Below are 21,306 nucleotides of genomic sequence, written 5' to 3' on the forward strand. Positions count from 1 at the left end.
CAAATGGTCTCCTGGAGAACTACAACTTACAGGCTATTTTGGGTTACAACACCAGACTACAGCTTTTCCAAAGTAAAATCCCCCGAAGCACATACAGTGTGGAGGTGTGAATCCTCAACACCAGCTGTCTTGCTTTCTAGGCAGCTCCTGCTGCACTACTTCCTAACATGTGCACATTCACAATACCTCAGGACAAGCACAGCGCACAGTCTTTATTTCCAGACCAATCACCACCAATGTGGCCCAAATAAAACATGGTTTGTTTGAACTAAACTAACCAAACTGTACAGATCACCCTAGACCAAAGTCCTCTTTTTTACCAGTATTTTGTCCTCTATAGGCTTTGAGTGACGTTTTGGTATTCCTTCCCAAATACAACTTTTATTTTGTTCCCTTGTTAAAATACTTCGTTGGGTCTCCATAGCGAAGAGGATTTTCTTCCATTTCTTCACTTAGGTTTCTCATTTCTTCCAATTTTCCAGCTGTGGAAAGTTCTCTTAGAACTAAGAAATAAATAAAAATGTGCCTTTTTTGCTGGATTTCATAAATACTTCAGATGTACGTAAAAAATAACATTCATCCTCCAATCACCTTTACAAGAAACAAGTGATTACGGAATTTTAAAATAATTCAGGTAAAATATGAAACCTTCTTCTCTGCCCATACAAAAGAATAATCTGTAAAAGCTCACATGTGCAAGAATCCAACTGTCTTTACTGCTTGCCTGACAAATATGGCTTTGCAGGACAAGCTATACTGAAAAGTGCCAGTGCTACCCTTTAATAACCTGAGTAAAACACAAGAAAATCTACACTGAAAGCATATTTGAGAAACTTGATAATGTGAGTATAGCAATACCTTTCAGAGCAAAACCAAAACATACTTTCAGGTCAGAAGTCAGAAAGGGAAGATGTTGGGGGGACAGCAGGGGAGGAAAAGCCAAACAGTATCTCTCAAAAATGAACTTCTTGATATATGACATTAATCCTATGTTAATGGTATATTCATTATAGAGAGGAATATTTAAATACACAAATATATATACACACACACACATATTCATTCTAGAATGAAACCTAAATCTTTCAAAATACTTGTTCAGACTCTGAGAAGGAACCAGCCATTCCCCACCCACTCCAGTCACCCTCCCAAAAAAGGTTGCTTTAAAGGCAATTACAAAAATTGCATCTTTCTGATTCACTTCTTTCACACAAATTTTGTGGCAGCTTGACTTACTTTGAAGTGAGAATAAGCTGAAGAAATTGAAGGCTGTTAATTTTAGCTGAATTTGCCTTTTGATTTCTTTGTACTACCTGAAAACACTTCTGCAACCAAAAATTGTCTTTGAACCACAAAATTAATCAAAGTTTCCTAATCCATTCAAGGGTGGGAAAAAAAGTCTGATACTTCAACATCTAAGCCATCTGAACACATCACTGCTCGGGCTGTGCTTCTCCTCCCCGATCAAGAGAGTAAATGTAAACCTTCCTGCTACCCACTATCAGTTGCAGAGGCAATTTTGCTGGTACCTTAGGCTCTAGGGAAACCTCCAAACAGTCTTTGCCTTCAGCAGACCCTGTTGTCAAGAGGGGCAAGGGTCATCCATGAAGGAATCGGGGAGCAGCAGGCATGCAAGGAACTACCACACAGGGCAGACAGTGAAGTCTTGGTCAGCAGTGTCACCAGCTTAGAAGGTGCAGAAAGGGAGACGGTGTAGAGGCTAAAGGCTGGAGGAAAGAAGAAAGAGAGCAAAAAGGAAATAGATAATGACAATGAGAAGGAAATGAGCAAGAGGAAAAAAGTGCTGACTGTCAGCCAGTTTAAAGTTCATCAGCAAAGGAAGTAAAGATTTTCTTCCTGAACCAGACATCAAATGCTAACTGCAACCTTACATTGAAGAGAAGTAGTATGGAAACACACAACAATGCTTCAGCCTGGGCATTACAACTTGCAACAGCAAAGCTGAATACACCTTCCAGCCCAAGCCAAGCCAGAGTGTGTACCACCAGGGGATCTTTACATCAGCATTAGGAGCAGTTCAGGTCAGCCAGTGGTGACTTCTTCCTTTACTTCCCCTCACTTCCAGAACAAAGAAGGCTCCAAAGATGAGCAACATTACTTCATGTTTTCTTTACGAGCATTTTCTATGTTACATTCTGCAGAACGGGCCAGCTTGCCAGCAGACTGCAAGAAATCTTTCTCCAGGATGGAGGAGGCCCATGTTTCTTGTTTAGGCTGTGTATCACATTGCCTTATTAACTGACCCACAGGTCAAAACCAAAACAAAACATAACACAGACACGGGAAGTTTCTATACCTCACAGACTGAAACATCTGGATCAACTAAAAAAAAAAAAAACCAAAGTTGTTGGTTCAAATACCATAAACAGAATGGAAAATCAACTTTCCTGTTTTGGCTGCCAAGTAAAAGCGAAGAAAATTCCCAAATACAGAAGACCGTATTCTTTTATAAGTATTTTATTTTAATTAAGGATTCCCTGAACAGGCTAACATTCTCCAAAGTTAGCAGGCAACTTAGAGAGGCAACTTATTTTGCAATTTTGGTTTAACAGCCATTCTAGGATGAACAGTTCAGGTCTGTAAGGACCAAGGGAGGTAATAAGAGAGGATGGGGGAGTGAGAGGGGAGGGGTATAAAAAGAGAAGGAGAAATGGAAGGAAAAGAAGCTGTCATCAAGTAGGAAATAATGTCAATGTTCTCATTTACCAAACCAGAGTAAGGTTCACAGCTTAAAGTTCATGAGTCTCAATGATTTTGCAAGAATCTATGAACCCTGAGAAGACAGAACAGTGAATGCATTTTGTATTAGCTCTTCATTACACCCAGAGTGATTCTTTATGTCCCCACTGACTGCTTTTTTAGGATAGGAGCATCAGAGGTTCCATCAAAGGAAAAGCAACAGGTTTTAAAAACATCATCAATCACTGTATCCACAGAGTTTTCTTAATTCCAATATTATAACTCAGAAGTTTTCCTACAAACAAGAACAAGACAAAAAGCAATATGGATGTTAGTGACTGCATTCCTAATATTTCTAAATGTACATATCACACAAAAATACAGATGTTTCCTCAAAGTAGGTATTTTTAATACTAGTATAACACTGTAAGTGAGTACAGTGCCAAGAATAGTAACTTTGATAATGTAAGCCATAAACTATGAAGAGAGATGGAAAAAGATTGAGAAAGGAGGGCTGGGGAGAAAAGAAACCAAGAAAGGAAATTGCATGAGAGATGTGGGATGCACAGACAAGGTAAGGAAATAATATAAAAAAAAAAATTGAGCGATAAAAAAGTGAAAAGCAAGATAAAAGTGGTCATAAAAGAGAAAGCAACAGAGGCAAGGGCCTAGATCCAGAAAAGCTCTTATGTTCTTAACTAAGCATATGAAGTGCACTACAAATAACTTAACTACACATTTTGCAAGACAGAAGAATTAACAGTTAATGAAAGGAAAATAACAAATCAAAAAGCAATAATATCTAAAGAAAGAAGAAAAAAGGTCAGCAGAAGATTAGAGTGAAACTAAAAACAGAATGGAAGCCATCCTTGTCATAGGGTGCTTTTTTATGAGTTTCAATATTAATTAATCTTTGGGTAGCCCAGAAATCTTACATAGCTAATTCTCAAACAAAAATTACTTGATCCAATATGGGGAAATTACATATATTTTGACAAAATAAGAGGAGATAACAATTTAATGAAAAAGTTTGCAATCACATAGGTGCAACTGATAACAATTTGACTGCAAAGTATGAATAGCATCAAGTTCAAATGAGTCATACAGACATACCAATTTTCTAAATTTAAAGGGACAGTTTCACAGATGAAAGCAACAAGGATTAAAAGCAACTGACAGCAGTGTTGCCTAAAAAACAAGTGGTATTTGAAAACCTTTAAAGCATACTTTACTGGCTGTTGTGAAAAGCAATAATTCAGCAAATATTGTGGTTTGAAAAATAAAAACAAAAATCAAATTTATTTCAACTTTTGTTTAGAAGGCAAATAGCAATTGAAAAATTATAAATTTAATAATATTCTAGGATAATAAAAATTTAGATACTCAAACCATAATTGCAAGCTTAAATATGTGCAGAGAATAAGACAGCATGTAAACAATTGTAGAAAATTAAGAAGTGAAAAAAAGGACTTGGACAGAAGGCAGCACTTCAGACAAGAAAAGATGTTTTGTAAAATATTAAGAAAATAAAGGAATCCTAATATTGATATCAGGCAATTCTTAGAATGAAGCATTGGTATTCTTAATAACAGTAATGCAAAAAAAAAACCACAGCACCATTCAGTAAGTCTGATCTGGTTTGGGGGGAGAAGCTAGATGATGCTTTAGCACTCTTCATCTTTCTAACAATTCACAAGTATGTTAAGCTGCAGTTACTGCTATTACTGGTTTTAGCTAGCACAGCCAAAAAATGCTAGAAGACTTAAAAGAGCTGTCAAAAGGCTTCTCTGCACATGAACTAGGATTTCAATAAATTCTGAAAAACTGGAAATATGTAGGCGTCGGGGGTGTGGAACTGGAAGACGTGCACTATACTAGAATTTTAAAGAAATAAACAGGAAGACTCATTTAACCTGGCACATTATCTGATTTTGCTCTCAAGGGAAATCAAGATTTTAATTAAGAATTAGAAACTAATATGAAAATATCAACCAATAACACCATATAAGTATTCGGTGGTTCCTCTCAAACTAACTGAATAAATATTAATTGCAGGTATTTGTCTGATGAGAGCAATAGCATTGTGTAATGTATTTGCCTACTGCAAGGCATTTGACAGAGTAGTCCAACAATTTGGTTAAGGTAAAAGTGTGAAAAAAAACCCCAAACATTGTCATGTATTAAAATGAAGGAAAACTGTTCATTAGACTTCAAAAACACAATTGTGAATGGAGAAATATCAACAAGCAAGTATGGTCTGCTGCAATTCACAGGTTGTATTTGGCAGCTGTAGTATGTAGTATTTTCCTCAGGGTCATAAATGCAACAACACCATTACTAACCAGATATGCAGAAAAATAAGATCTTTGGAAGAATAAATAATTAAAAAGTAATACTTTTAACTATGAAAACCAGTTGGGAATGTTTTCTAACCTTCCTTCAGGGGAAAAAAAAATTCTACTGTAACTAAATATAAAAACACGTATGGGGGAGGCAGAAATGCAAGCCACTTAGTAGACATAATGCTATGTCCTGAGGAGAAGCGACTGACAAAGATTTTGAGTACTAGCAGATAGCTGAACATGAGCTGCCAGTATTAACTACCCTGTGTCCATAGAGTTAGAGTAATCCTTGTGCAATATAGCTTAGTAGGGAAAAATGGAATACTTGCCTCTGTTTGTCACCAGCACACCATCTAATGGGATAACACTTATAAACATCAGAAATAAACAGCACTTTTTAACAGTGCAGATAATCACCCATCAGACAACTACTCTCTGCTTGTCTAGACTGATTTAAAGAAAAATTCACAATGAAGCCAAGAGTTGCTTTCCTAAACTACCTAGGATTTCAAAAAGAAAATAATTCAGAGAGCTTGTATAGGTTGTGCAACACATTGAGTCAGACAGGATGGTCAGCGCAGATCTCTTGAGCCACACATGGTCTGAAAGCAGGACCATAAATCCCTCTGTTTATACTGTGGGAATTACCCATAAGACAAATACTACAGCAGAGGGATGTGTTCCCCCAGCATCTAGATGCCAAGAACAATCAGAGCCAAGAGAAGAACAATATGACAGACTGCAAAGCACAGTGATGTGAGAAACCTAAGCAGCACTGCCCCTCAGAGCTGCCTACTTCTGCTGAGGATTTTCCAGCTCCTTCAGATGCCTGCAAATACAAGAAGGTGGTGACTGTATTTTGACCACAATTTCTTCAAGTATGCGGAATCCTCATCTCAACATATCAAATTCAGTAACTTGCTCATCACATCAGTCAGAAAGATATTGCTAGATTGGGGGGGGGGGGGGGGCGGTTCAGAAAACAAAACATCTGAGATACTAGCCTAACAGCAATTAATAAAGTCTCTAGGGTATATTTAGGTGGTTTATTTTAGAAAACAACATATTAAAACAAGATAGCACAGGAGATGCATGATACAGCACAATTTACAAAGACACATTAAGAATAAATAGCAAGAAAAAAAAAGTAGCTGACAAAAAAACATCAGTAGCAGAAGATATTCATCTGCATGACACTAACAAGAGAGGGCAGGGGGACGAGTCACTGATGGTACTCTTAAAAAGCTAGAAAATCAAAACAAACCTGCACTGAGGGGGACATTAAAGGGAACATCCAGTATGCTTTTACTGTTCCTGATCTCTCCAGATACGCAGTAGCTGGTGACTCGCTATATATTCCAAAAACCTCAGAGATGAGACACCATTGGTAGAGAGAAAATGTTCCCATACAATCAAGTAAATATCAAGTTTGTACATGACTGCAACCTAAAACATTTAGATCAGGAAGCTTGCTAGGTGTTTAGAGGTTTGAAAAATACAGATATAAAAGGAGAACTGAGAGAAAATAGGGCTATAACAGAAAACTAAATTAAGTTTTGCACTTGTGCTCATAGCAAGGACCTTAAGAGGAGTTTAAATAGAAGAACAGTTCTTAAGGGAAGTCATTGAAGTATCTCTCTGAAAGTTAACAGTGATAGTAAAAGAGACTACAGAAAAATCAACAAAGAGAACAATAAGAAGTCACCAGAATCAGTTGGTTACTTTTAAAGGAATTCAAGGGTGATGTTCCTAATATCAAAGGATAATTAATAGACAAAATGGGATGCCAAATTTTAAAAGTATTTGGGAGAGTAGGAAGAGAGAAGGAAACATAACGTAAGGTAGCTGAGAACAGGTGACCAGACATCTCTACGTGGTAAATTAACAGAAATTACTATAAGCAACACAATTATAATATCCATAAACACAATGTTTGGAGAAGCGTTATCGTGGGACCTTCCCTGAAAAGATTAAGAATCAAGAATCACCTCCTCCAAGCTCAGGAGCAATGCATCCCAACAAAAAGAAGTCAGACAAAAATGCCAGGAGGCCTGCAGAGATAAACAATTAACTCTTGGACAAACTAAAACATGAAAAGGAAGCCTACAGAGTGTGGAAGCAAGGACAAGTAGCCTGAGAGAAATACACAGAAACTGCCCAAACATCTAGAGATCAGGTAAAGCCCTGAGAGAGTTAAATCTCACCCCTGAATGCCACATCTACACATCTTTTAAATACCTTCAGAGATGTTGAATTCCTTTGCAGCCTATTCCAGCATTTGACAACCCTTTCAGTGAAGTAATATTTCCTAATATCAAGCCTAAACCTCCCCTGGCACAACTTAGGGCCATTTCCTCTTATCCCATCACTTGTAACAGGGAGAAGAGACCAACACTGGCCTAGCCACAACCTCCTTTCAGGTAGCAATAAGGTCTTGCCTCAGCCTCCCTTTCTCCAGACCAAATAACCCCAGTTCTCCCAGCTCCTCTTCATAGGACTTGTGCTTCAGACTCCTCACCTGCTTCTTAAACCTCCTTTGCCCACACTCCAGGAGCTCAATGTGCTTTTTCGTACTGAAGGGCCCAAAACCGAACACAATATTCTAGATGTGGCCTCACTAGCACTGAGTACAAGGGGATTATGACTTCCCTAGTCCTGCTGGCCACACCATTTCTGATACAAGCCAGGATGCTGTTCGCCTTCCTGGCCATCTGGGCACACAGCATATTCAGCCAGCAGTTGACTAGCACCCCCCAGGTCCTTTTCCACCACTCATCCCCTAGCCTGTAGCATTGCATGGGACTGTTGTGACTCAACACTCAGGCTTGTTGAAACCCATATAGTTGGCTTCATCCCATCAGTCCAGTCTGTCCAGGTCCCTCCATAGAGCCTTCCTTCCCTCAAGCAGATCAACACTCCCACCCAACCTGGTATCATTTGCAAACTTACCGAGGGTGCACAATCTCCTCATCCAGATTACTGATAAAAACATTAAACAGAACCAGCCCTAACACTGAGCGCTATGGAACAGCACTCATGACTATCCACCAACTGGATTTAACTCCTCACCAGAACTCTTTGGACTTAGCCAGCCAGATTTTTACCCAGCGAAGAATACACCTGCCTAAGACATGAGCTGCCAGCTTCTCTAGAAGAATGCTGTGGGAAAAGGTGACAAAGGCTGAGAGAGCTGGGTTTGTTTAGCCTAGAGAAGACAATGCTCTGGGGAGAATTTACAGCAGCCTTCCAGTGCTTAAAGGGAGCTACAGGAAAGATGTGGAGGGAATCTTTACAGGGAGTGTAGTGATAGGACAAGGAGTAACAATTTTAAGCTGGAAGAGAGGAGATTTAGATTAAATATTAGGAAGAAATTTTTTACTGTGAGTGTGGTGAGGCACTGGAACAGGTTGCCCAGAGAAGTAGTGGATGCCCCATCCCTGAAAGTGCACAGGGGCAGGTTGGATGATGCTATTAGCAAAATGATCCAGTGGAATCTGTCCCTTCCCATGGCAAGGGGTTGGAACTGCATGATCTTTAAAGTCCTTTCCAGCCCAAACCATTCTATGATTCAATGATTTTTATTCTGCAGTCAATACAAATGTGAAAAGAAATTAAATTAAGTAATTCAACAAGATTTTTCTTCAAGAGATCTCATGGCAACGATGCCACAGACAGGCCCTACAGAGATAAAAATATCGCTGCAAAGTAGAACACAAATTCACATGCTAATAGCATGGATTTTTTCCATGGAGGGAGGTCACAATGGAAGTCATTCTATTATTGCCTCTGTTATCTAATATTTTAATAGGAAAGAAAATAAAAGGTGAATAGCGATATAAATAAGTTCGCTGATGATAATATGTTAGGATGAGGGTGTAAGGGTGAGGGCCTACTGTGATGAGTTGGAAAAGGACTTCACGATATAAAGTAGGGTGGTGAAATGGCAGCTGGAATTCAATAAAGATCTGAAGGTTGGATAGTACATTAAACAAATGATGCCTAAAAATTTGGCTTATTTAGACTGAAAAAATAACAAAGATGAGAGCAAATCAGACTACTCTCTATAAATACACACTAGCCATAAACATAAAGACCTAGAAGGTATTTGAGACAAAGAAAGCAAGCTGGCATTGCAAACAAATTTAGTACGGAAATTATGAGCTTCTCAGCTGCCAGAGGGGTGAAGCTCTAAATCAGCCTGTCCATGAGAGGAAAAACAGCCTAACTGGTCTTTAAGATAAATGTGGATAAGCACCATGAACGAATTACACAATCTGGTTGCTATGACAGCTCAGTACTGGGTTAGCCACCCAACTTAGGCTGGATTCAACAAATGAAACTAAAGCAAAAACTTACCAGCACATAGCGGATGCACTAGAACTTCTATCACTAGAGACATAATAAGATTTAAAGTATTTTTGAGAAAGAATTTTCCACTTTAGTCCAAAATGTCTGCTTTTCCCTTTGATTTGTTTCTATGACAGCAGAGGTAGCTTTAAGTGTGAAGGTTCAGACTTTTGCAAGCAGCTGTTTGACTTGCTGGAGTAGATACAGTGTTGAGACAAATTAGTGATAGGTTAGTTAGCTAAGGCAATTAGTTAATCAAAATAAGCAATGTCTGTTTGATCAGGTTTGTTCATAGCAGTAGTGAGGTTTTGAAGTTATTTCTTCATATCTTGTATTGGTTTGGTTTGCAGAGCAGCTGGGGTGGGCAGAAAACCTATTCCTTTTGGGGTGAACTCAAACTGAAATCTCTGCTCCGAAGGTGTGCCAAACACACCCCAGCCCTTCACAGGGCCGAACACAAGACTGTTTCTTTATGCAGTCTCAAGCCATGTGCCTGCCGCTCGGGACATCAGGCTCTCACTGTGCCACCTCAGGACTGCCTGAGGTGTCCATTCACAGAGACAGACACTGATGGCTGGAATTCCACCAGGAAGGCCATGCCAGGAGAACAGGGCACAACGGGCATGGTTCTACCCAACTCTGACACCCAGTTGGGGGAGGACTAAACAAGCCTAGCATTTACTAGAACTAGAAGACCCTGGTTTGTTCTAATTGGCAACAGTTTGGGTTGAAGGCTTATACAACACCAGACAGCTGATATGCGCTTACTTAATAATGTATACATTTCCCTAGCACAGAAATTTTACCTTGAACATAATGAGTTATCCAATGTTTTGTCTAGCTTTCTATCATTTAAGTTACCAAAGATCAAATTTGCTGAATGGTTTGTCTTACTTGCCTCAGTTTAATCCCTGAAGGAAGACAGATCAATTGTTTGCACCTATTCCTCCTTTAAAAAAAAAAAAAAACACAACTGACTCACCACCTAATTAATAGAATTTCTTAAGTCTCTCTTGACTCAGCTTTCTCTAGCTTTTTCTGTTTTATTTTTAAAGGCATTTCTAAAATTACACCCTTTGTGTGGCTAGGTTTCAAGATAAAAGAAATAAAGGAAGAAAACAAGTCAATATTTTTTTAAAAAGACAACTCTTTGTCAAAAGTCCAAAAGGAATTATGGAAGTCATCTTCTGTTAGATATGCGCCAACCTTCCTTTTTCCCTAAATTTACTTTTTCGTTGTTTATGATGGACACACTTTTCATGCAAAACTGCACCAGTGAGCAACGTCAAATGATTTTAAGAGGAAGACTACTCAAGAAAATGAAGTGTTTAGGAAATAATTATGAACTCATTGTCACAGAATTATAAATTTCATTTAAGTAGTGCCTTTAGTGTCCTTCTGCAAGTGCATGCACATGTATGCCTGTGCAAGTTCTTATGTGTCTAAGACACGGACATATACAGAAACACTATTAAAATGCAGTCATGTTTGGTGCAAAGCAGCTGCTCAACAGGACATAGTAATGTATATGACAGATTAGATCAAGAAGGAAATCCACAAGAAAAGCGTGCAGTTTAAATTACAGGAAGAGTTTAGGTTAACAAAACAGAAAAATGAAATTGGCTGGGACAGAAATTTTATCATTCCTTACTCTTGTGAAATGCACAGTCAGCTCCCTAACAACCAAATGAAATCAAGACTTCAGGAGTGTTTTCATATCCAAAAGTGTCCAGGCAATATATCAATGCCTGTACAGAAAGTGCCCTTCAGGCAAAGAAGAAGCTGAATGATTCCTTGAGATGGCGAGGACACAGCTTGGCACCAGTTGCGGATATATTTGCATACTGATTAAAGCAATTTTGGAATGCATAAGTTGGTTGTTGATTTATAACAATATAGGAAGATGAGCCAACAAATATCACACATGTCCATTACCTCAAAATTAACGATGCTAATAAAATGAGACACAGCTATGAAATGCTTCCTATTGTATTACTGTAAAACTAAATCTCATGGATCATATTTTCAAAGACTCAAGCAACTTCTCTCCACTGAAAGAACATACAAGGCAAAACTATAAGCAATTGCATTAGAGTTACCAGCAAACTTTCAGAGAACAAACAAAATATAAAGAAGATTTTGGTTTGAAATTCAAACCAACAGAGAACTAAGTGCTTTGAAAAAATTGCTGAAATTCAAATCTGACCAATTTCAGGTTTATGGTATTTATGTTTAGCTGTTATATACAAGACTGAATAAACAGTTATGATAGTCCACAAGCTATCCTGGCAGATCTAACATGTAACTGCTGTGCTATTAAAAACCATAAAAATTGTGAATGAAAGCTATTTAGAACTGAATAGACACACGACTAGTACATCCATATAAAAACACGATCGGACTTTTAAAAAACAATATACTTGAAACAGATCTGCATAATTCCAGACTTATTTTTTGTAGATTATTCTTCTTCAACTATCCCAAGTGTAAAGATAATCAAACATAAAATAAATGGTATTTTTATTATCTGTAGAACTTTGCACTGAAACAGTCAGTATTTAGATATTTATAAAAATACAGAAAAATCCCACAAAAATATTTTTGAAACCTGTGATTCTTTTTGCTTCAAAAAAAATAACCAAGACTCTGGAACATACTTTGATGGTAATCTAACAAAGTTCTATCCTTTTGACTGTTACTATTACTTACTGCAGAGGGTAGATTAACAACAGAAACTGTTAAAAAAAAGAAAAAACAAATAACAGAGACTACTCAAATTATAGGCCGGGGAAATTATAAATGAAGTTACTTAAGTCAGTCAAATGTAGTTAACTTGTAGATATTTTTAGATCCAAGAGATCTGCAAATTATACTGTAGAGTTAGCAAATTATTTTAATATTTTATATGAGGGGATTATTTTAGAAACATTTCCTCCATTTTTATCTTCGTTCTCAGAGTGGTTACCAAGCATCAGCTGAATGCTGCCAGACTGAGCTGCTATGGCTACTGGCTCCTTGGAATGGGGAGGTTTTTTTCCTAAAATTACTAACAAGGATTATTTTCTCTTCAGAAGTCAAATGTTCGTGTGCATCTACAGGAAAGTACTGCACAAATTTCTGGCTCGTTCATCTGCAGTGTTGCCCTCAAATAAAATATGTAATAATATTTGTAAACTATATCTTCTTCAGGAAAAAATACTGTGTTTAATTTCCAATTTAGCAAAATTATACTATTTAGCCAAAAATGGAAATGGCCTTCTGAATTACTGAGCATAATCCTCTCTACCAAGCCTTCACCTCCTGTAGCCAACTCACTGTGCCTTTTATAAAGAGGAACATGTCCTAGAGCAGCCTTAGAAGACTGAACCCATCAACCTTTCCAGCTCCAGCCTGAATTCACAGGGATACCTGTTCAGCTTTGTGTCAGTCGTAGCTTTCATGGTAAGTATTAATCTCATCAAGATTAATAATATTTAAGAAAAATCATCACCTGCAACATTATGGTAGAAAGATTAAAAATCAACTTTCTTAAACAAGTCAAATTATTACCTTTTGTCATTTTTATTTAAAATTTATATTCGTATGTTAGTGTGAAAGGTATCTAATGAAATTTCGACAGTTTGGTAAGTGCACGTTTTGTTTACATGTATATTTAAAAATTTTAAACTTTTGCTTTCACTGATTTAGCACTTTTCAATGATACCAAATGATCTCATGTTTCCCTGCACCTGGCCTCTACAGTACAACTCCATTTACAGTACACGGGACAGGGGCTTAATTTTTCCAGTACCCACCAAGGGCTTCCCGTGAATCTTGCCTCTTCCTCCCTTCCTTTCACACAGCCTGGTGTGGCATTTGTGAGTTTCTGTACCCCTTCCTCATCTTCTGGAGATTCCACAGAGAGATTTTACTAAAGTAGCAAGACACACGTAGGAACCCAATTCACACTAGGTCTGCCTTTTGCTTTCTGCTTATACTTTTCCTACAGGAATCTCACTAATTTTACTCTTAATTTTCTCATTCTTTTTCAATAGTGTCCCCTCCCTCAATTGTGCTACACAGTGATGCCCGAGGAGGCTGCAGAGGAGAGACACGGGATAAGAAATTGCTGCTAGAAGTAACTTTGGATAGCTGTGAGGAAGAGGTAGAAAACAAACCCTGCTCACTGTCTGCAATCACTTGCTTGTCAATGATGTTTCAGCTGGTGAGCATTAGGCAGTGCCAGCATGGTATGCATGGCCAGCGCTCCAAATAAATGATTAATGGCTGACCTAAGGCAGCAAAACAACCAGCTCTAAGATACAAGAGTAAAAGTCTAGGATTAAAATCCACACGTGGCTTCTGCTCTTCCCCCAAAGTAACAGTGCTGTCTAGCTCTCCAAATGGCAAGGGGGAATTCGCAGACACTCGCAAGATCACTGCAGCTGTGAGGGACCTCGGGGTGCAACCTAGTGCAACTGCCCTGCTCACAGCAGGGTCACCTACAGCAGCCTGCTCAGAGTTATGTCCAGCTGAGTTCTGAATGTCTCCAAGAACAGAGAATCCACAACCTCTCTGGGCAACCTGTGCCAACGTTTGACTGCCCTCAGAGTAAAGAAAGCAAAAAAAGCTTGGAGGCTTTTTTTCCCTTTTTCTTTCCCTCTTCTTTTTTTTTTTTTTCCGCTAATGTTTTCTTATGTTACGTTGCAAACATGACAGACAAGCCCAAATGAAGTTAAGTAAATAAACAAAGGTGGAGGAAGAAATAAATGATCGCTTAAGTTGTCTAATTTAACTCATTGTATTTTACCAATTACAATTTTTCTGTTTACCACAGACACTGCCACATTTCTTAAGCTGGGGATTCATGTTCACAAGCCTTACAATTAACTTGTAGGAAGCATCAAGGAATCCAGCTCTGAAGTGAGGTCACAAAATTCCCATTACATGCGTATCAGTGCTGTGCAAACCCATGAAGAAAAGGCAACACTGGGTTAGTACTTACTTCATCATCTAATGAACAAATACATATTTTTTAAAAGCAGTATAAACAGTTTTCTCTCCTGTGCAATATCTGCTTTATCAACAAACTCAACAATGCAATCTTTTTTGTTTAGAAGCCTGCAAGTTTGGCTCCTAAGTTTTATTCATGCATAATGAGAACGTCTCTTTCTAATTGTTCTCAGTTTGAGTCAAGTATTTACACATTGGTGCTACTGCTTTTCTGACACTGCAGCATTTCAACCAGCACAGAATTTAGGGGACAATCTTTTTTCAGGACCTGTGACAATGAGAGGAATTGCATTGAAAGAAACACTAACATACCTCACCGCTGCTCTCTTCTATACTTCAGCTTAGTCATTAAGTAAAATGTCTCAGTTCAAGATTGACTGGGGCAGGGAGGAAGATTTCATACAGTCCTTCACTTAATGCCTGGCCATTTGGACATAGATCAACAACAGAAAAAAAGAAATATGCAGTATTGGTATCTGCACCTCCAAGTGCAATAGGGTGCCCAGCCTGCAGGCCATGAAGAGAAATCAAAAGATTTCAGCTTATTTCATTACATTGTTTTCACAAACAGTTGTTCTCACACTTTTATATGATATCAAGATGTATCGCTTAGGGATCCAAATTTAAAATAAGCCTTTGAAACCTAAAAGTAAATTTTGAAGAAAGCACTTTTACTTTGGAAGAAAGAAAAATAAAAGAAAACCAAACCAATTCAAAGAAAAACCAAATTTAAAAACACACAATTAAATAGAAATTAAGTAAAACTTATCTATATTCTACTATGGACAAAACAAATACTCAGTTGTAATTAACAGGTAAATTTTACCTACTGAGTTTAGACACTGTTTTAAAAAAAACCATAAGGACAAGATTCCCACTTTGTACCAGGAAGAGCTTCTACAAAAGAAAGAAAATGAAAGATCTCAACAAACGCATGCTTTCAATATTACATAGTGTAAGTATGCACTCAGGATTAGCTGAGATTAAAATAGGGTATTTCATTCATACCAGAGAAATTATACACTGCCTCATGTACATGACTGCCCTTTAATTGAATCAAGCCCTTTCCCCATTATGTCTCAGCCAATTGGCCAAGGCAGGAGCATGTGATTTCAGATCTTTGTTTACTGTTTTTCTTCTAACAAAATGATCGATTTTTGACACTGTCTACAGCACACGTTAAATGAAATGCTACTACATCGGGTATATTCCTTATTAAGCTTCAAATACACCTCAGGCAAAGTTTGGAATGCATTTGGCTTGTTTTCTGCTGCTTTTTAGTCTTCTCAACTACATTGCAGGACACAGAAAAAAAAAAAAACAAAGTAAGAAAAAGTAACATTAGAAAGAGTAAAAAATAAATCAAAACAAAAACCCTGAACTTTTAAGCATTTCCATAGGTAGTACTAGCTGTGGCCAGCAAAGTTTGGGGGTGAAAGCACCATTCAAAATTGAATGTGAGGGACAGAAACTGCAAAAAACCAAGAGTTTTTTCTGACTTACATTGATCCCAGCAGGCTGTTGCCATTCCCTCTGCAGGGTTCTCACTGGCTGGTGGGATCACATGACACAGGGAACAAAAATAGAAAAGTCTCAGGAGCAAGGAAGCTGAACCAGAAGCAGATTTGCAAGAAAAGACGTATCACAGGCACAATAACATGCCCTCAGCAGCGAAAGGTGATAAATTTAGACGGGAACACAGCCTGTACTTAAAAACAGGCAATGCCTTGGACCTTGCAGCCCAGCATCGGCTACCTTTCCAACACACGGAAAATGTTTTCTGCTATAAATCTCAGTCCATGTCTGTACGCAACTAAACCTGGTAACAACACTAATATATCTCAACAAATTACCAGACCTTAAAAGCAAATAAGATCTATTAAATTTAAAAGTAAGTCCTATACCACTTAAAAGTAAACTTCCACCACTAGAACCACTTTCACCCACAGGCTAAGGTTTTTAGTAGTTTGTAACTAAAGAGGGAGCAATTTTTTTAAAACGTATGCTCTTAAGATAAATTGGGAGAGTTCTAAACACTTACATTTGGAAGATTGCTTTCATTTCTTTTACAAATAAACAAAATATGTTTGCAGACTGATACACAAGTAAAACATTTGTTGTAAACTTGCAATTTGAAATAGAGAGAAGCTTCACAGAATCAGAGGCAAAAGCTGAACAGATGAATTGGTGACCAAGAGCAAGTTCTAGACAGTGGCAAAATACAGTTTGTTTTCAAGGCTGCTGTTTAATTATCTCAGCTCTTTCAGTTTTAGTCTTATAAAGTTTGTAGAAAATAATTTCCAGCAAAATACTGTTGTTTGGATTACAGAAAATGCATGTTATATTTTGCAGTGCTTAACTTTTCACCATTTACTAGTTTATTTGAAATTAGATTACAGTTTTTTGTTCTATAAAATGTCAAGCATTTCCTTGTTCCTACTACATGTCCAGACAGTTATTGTAGGGGGTGGCTTTACTGAAAGTTGCAAATAGCAGTAGGAAGGACATCGTAATCAAGGAAGAGAGAAATATGCTGTGTATGTTAACAGGACAAGGGCAGGAAATAATTTCTTGTTCCAATCCTTAAATGAAAGCACCTTTACTTCACAGCACTAAGGCAAAATATTGAAATATCCACTCTTTTACTACAAATAAACAAGGGCATTTAGATAAATAGAGGAGTAGGGAATGCAATGCAAAATCCTGCATAGACAACTCCCAGAGCTAAAGAAAAATTGAAATAATATGAAGAGGAGTCAAAAAAAGAACCAAAATTGTTCTCCTTTCATTTAAAACAAAACCATGATTTTTTTAATACTAAAATTTCAGATTAAAGCTTCCTTTCAAAATTGTACGTATATACCAAAATATATATATACACAGTTAGAGAAAGTCTTCAATCAAGATAGACACTTTGATATTATGAAAGCAAGGTCCATTGTATCCTGCAGTAGTAGGATCCCAATACTAGTGCAGGTGGTACTTGTCCACATAATCATGAAGAGTCTTGTTGTGCTACCGTATTTTCCCTGTTCTTAATAACAGTTGTGAAAGGAACCATGAACATTTGGTCAAAGCAGTTGAATGGAAGAATACACCACAGCTGTTGCTGTTGATTACTTAAATATAAGGGCAATCTCTCCAAAACTACTAAATTTGAAATATTCGGAGTCTACTTTTTCCAGAAAAAAAAAGAAATCTTAGCGCATATTACTTTCTATGTGCTTCCAAGTTTTCTATCAGGTACACAATTTTTATTAGTATTCTTAGGAAGGCTCTGCATCACTTAAACTGCGTGGTTTTGCAGCTAATGTAGCAGAACTGAGGCAAATGGAAACTTCCTATTGATCCCAATAAAGGACCTATTAGGGTACTAAAATAAACACACTAAACAGTGGATTCTGACGTAACTCTTAAAGTGTCTAAAGAAAATTGGCTTCAGCTACATAGTGTTCATTGATTTAAGAGGCCTAGATGAAAAATCATCTCCTGGATCAATTTTAAATATAAAAATGGCATGATTTACCATATTTCAGAGAGGACCTCGGTAAGTGCTAACTTTCTCAGAGTATTTTCACACTGTAGAGCCCAAACGTACTGCAAATCATATCAGTAACCCCTCTATGGCCAAACATATAACTTATTCTACTTGTTTTGTATCGTATTTTCCCTTCTTCCAATTTTCATTTCGAAATTATGAAAGCTGCAAAACCCACAGGGTGGAGGCAATGCCACAATATCCCACTGTGGATAACTCAATGGGATGGAAATGTAACCATATGGAAAGAAAACCTACAGGCAAAGACAGTGAATTAAATGGATAGAGAGATGTCAAAGCAGGGAAAGACATGCACGCTTGCAGATGAAAAGCATGGCAGGGAGGAGTACACCATCTACCAGACATTAAAGAGCCTTAGGTAAAAACAAGGGGTGTCAGTAAATCCTGGACCATAATACAGAGTGAACAACACTTGGAATTGAGTAGAATATCTGTTTACACAGCTTGAACCAGGGCATCAGTTCCGTGTTATTCTGCACGCCTTCTCCCCCTATTTTTCTTAAAACTCATGGGTATACACAGCAGCGCATTGCTTAAATAGGCATTCATTAAATGAGCAATTTGACAAATATGGATTTCAATACTCAACTGTAGTCAAATATTGTCCAATATACATCTATTATTTTATAAAATTTCTCCTGAACCTCTAAAAGGGACAAACACTAATTTGTTGACCTGCCCTGACAGTACATTCTATTACAGCACGAAATAAATCAATTCATAGATAAAGAATACTATTTAAACTACTGTGCAGAACAGTTTTACTGTTTTAAATTGCTAAAAGCTTGTATTTCTGTTTTAACTACTTGGTAGCTAGCTTAATTCTTGAGACAGAAGTCATCATTTTTTTCGGGCTGAGAGTTCACTTATTTTCCAGTGGTGTGACTAGTTCAAACTAGTTTTCTGAGACACTATCTTCATAAATTCTTTGATTATACAACAAGCAAAATATCAAGGCTAGCTTCTATCTGCTTCTGTTTTTAAAGACAGTATTTGGACCCCTTTCTATTCAAAGTATTAATACAACCTCTTTGCCCCCAAAAAATTTTAATCTTACTGCTAAGACCAAGTACCCCGATGTCACAAAGGGACAGTTTTCTGTAAAATTAGTGGGAAATTTCAGTATAAATATACAGAAATAGAACAACAATATGTTCATCCTTCCTTAAACAGCTAGGTTAGGGCTGGTTATTTAAAAAAAAAAGAAAAAGGCAAAAATCTACTATACTTCTTAGTCTCAGCTAAAATACAGACAGGACAAAATTATATCACTTTTTTTAATCTCTTATGTGTATAGGTGTAATCCACAGCCATTTGAACAAACTGTGGTAATCCTAGTTTTAAATTGGCCTTTAAGAGCCTAAAGATAATCCTCTCTAACAGGTGACACCTCTGATTTACTTAAATTCACCACACGCATCTCTGCAAATTTACTAGTACGTGGTGATACATCAGCTCTAAATACTGAAATGCATGTTACTCACAAACTGTTCTTCTGGAAAACACCATCCTCCTGCAAGATATTTAAACTCATTTAGTGATCTTCTATGATTGAAGATACCAAATGGCATTATAAAACTTAAAGATCATATCCTCTTCCTCTTGGAAAAGTATCCAATCTGTTCTAGTGGAATAATAGAACCTGCTACTGTAGTGGTGACCACTTCTAGTAAAGACTTTTTTCTCCTTGTTTAAATTCTCATCTCTACCATATAAAACGATCCCTAATATTAACACATGTTAATTGGGTAATTTTTTGCTGTAAGCAAGAAGAGAATGGAAGAAACATTTCTTAATCTGTTTACAAACATACTAATATTTCACACATTGAAGACAACAGCTTTGCCACCACCTTTCAGTTAGTGTGTGCAATAGACAATCCAGTATCATGCAGTCCTTATTCCTGGTAGAGAAATAGCAAAACACTGGGAAATGTCGAGCTGTGTAGTGTTATCCACTGCCTGCTTTGTTAGCCATAAGTATTTTAAAACTGCCATCTATTCCACCAAATTGTTGCAAAGACTAGAGATCTTCAATTCATATAATTTTTGAAGATTGCTACCAGGTTATTTTTCAATCTAAACAAATTAGAGTGAAAACATGCATATGCCATAACTATTTTAAATGTAACTGAGACTTAAACTTTGGGTTATTTCGATACAATCCAATTCCATGAAATATTTTGCTGTAGTAACTCATGCAGATACAACCCATTTAATAAAGAAGGTCCTTATCCACTTTTTTTTCTGTCACCTAATATCACCAAGAATTTAGACTCTTTACAACTGGAATTTAGACTTTAATAAGGCACTAAAAATATATGTTTGCAGACTATCAAAAGACTATGCACCAAGCAACTACATATCTAAGAGATTAGTCAGGGTCAAGATCATTGAAATGTCTACAGAAAACTTCAGGTTGCAACAGATTTATTCAATTAAAACATCCTCATGACCAAATATAGGTTCTCACTTGATCACCACTAATCAAATATATTAATTGAACCTCACATTTCCCATATGCCATTCAATAACAATAACATCATCATCATCATCGTTACCATCTGTTTGAGAAAGGTCAGGATTTATATGAACAAATTAATTCCTAGAAACATACCGTTAGAAATTATTTAAATCAAAGGTTAAACTTAGTAATTTCCTTGTTACAGCTGTCAAACATTAAGGGAGACAAAGTCCCCTTAACTTAGTTCCCTAACACTAAGACGCTGAGTGCCTTGTAGCAAATCAGAAATATATCTTAGTTCTAGCAGAGCTATCTGAAGTAGGTCAGTGTGATTTACATGGATTCCACTCCTGAAGTGTCCAGACGGAAAGTGCATTTTTCCCTTAGCGCCAAGATTAATGCAAACAAGAATTGACTTCGCTGTCTTCCACAGAAGCCTGATTAGGCATAAACTGTGAAAACTTTTCCTAGCATTGAGCTGATGTTCCAGGAAATACAGTCCTACTTGATTTAGCAAATCTGGAGATCACTTTACCATTAATGGAAAAATTACAGAGTCCTATGAGAGTTGGATAGTGGACACTCATGACTCTCTAGTTCTTCAAAATCTGACTACACAATCAGGCACAGATTAAATAGATCTTGTTTTGATACAGTTATTAGCATACAATTTTTGGAAGGGATACAGGAAAACCTACAAAGTTGAGCAACTAAAATATTACACTGGAAAAATACAACACAGAACAGAGTTATGGCTTCATTACCATTCACAGAATGTGTGATTTAACAGGGAATTCCTCCTTTTCTAAAATATTTAAAAAAATAAAAAGTCAGTCAGGTGCATATAGAAGTGTAGACAGTAACAAAAGACCTTAAGCATAAATCACAAAATCTGCTTTGAGG

The 21,306-nt window shown here is 37.2% G+C and overlaps 2 protein-coding genes across 4 annotated transcripts in view; both read right to left on the reverse strand.

Moving 5' to 3' along the window:
• Nucleotides 1-15,926, reverse strand: part of ESR1 (estrogen receptor 1) — a 168,429-nt gene extending 152,503 nt beyond the window's left edge. For all 3 annotated transcript variants that reach the window (XM_069852103.1, XM_069852102.1, XM_069852101.1), the window contains exon 1: nt 15,885-15,926. In XM_069852103.1, coding sequence (XP_069708204.1) covers nt 15,885-15,909 — 25 coding nt within the window. In that variant the 5' untranslated portion in view covers nt 15,910-15,926. The remainder of the gene's footprint in view (nt 1-15,884) is intronic.
• ARMT1 (acidic residue methyltransferase 1) overlaps nt 1-21,306 on the reverse strand; it is a 347,283-nt gene that overhangs the window by 233,785 nt on the left and 92,192 nt on the right. The window lies entirely within an intron of this gene.

The sequence above is a fragment of the Phaenicophaeus curvirostris genome, chromosome 2 (assembly GCF_032191515.1).
Source record: "Phaenicophaeus curvirostris isolate KB17595 chromosome 2, BPBGC_Pcur_1.0, whole genome shotgun sequence".
Classification (NCBI taxonomy): domain Eukaryota; kingdom Metazoa; phylum Chordata; class Aves; order Cuculiformes; family Cuculidae; genus Phaenicophaeus; species Phaenicophaeus curvirostris.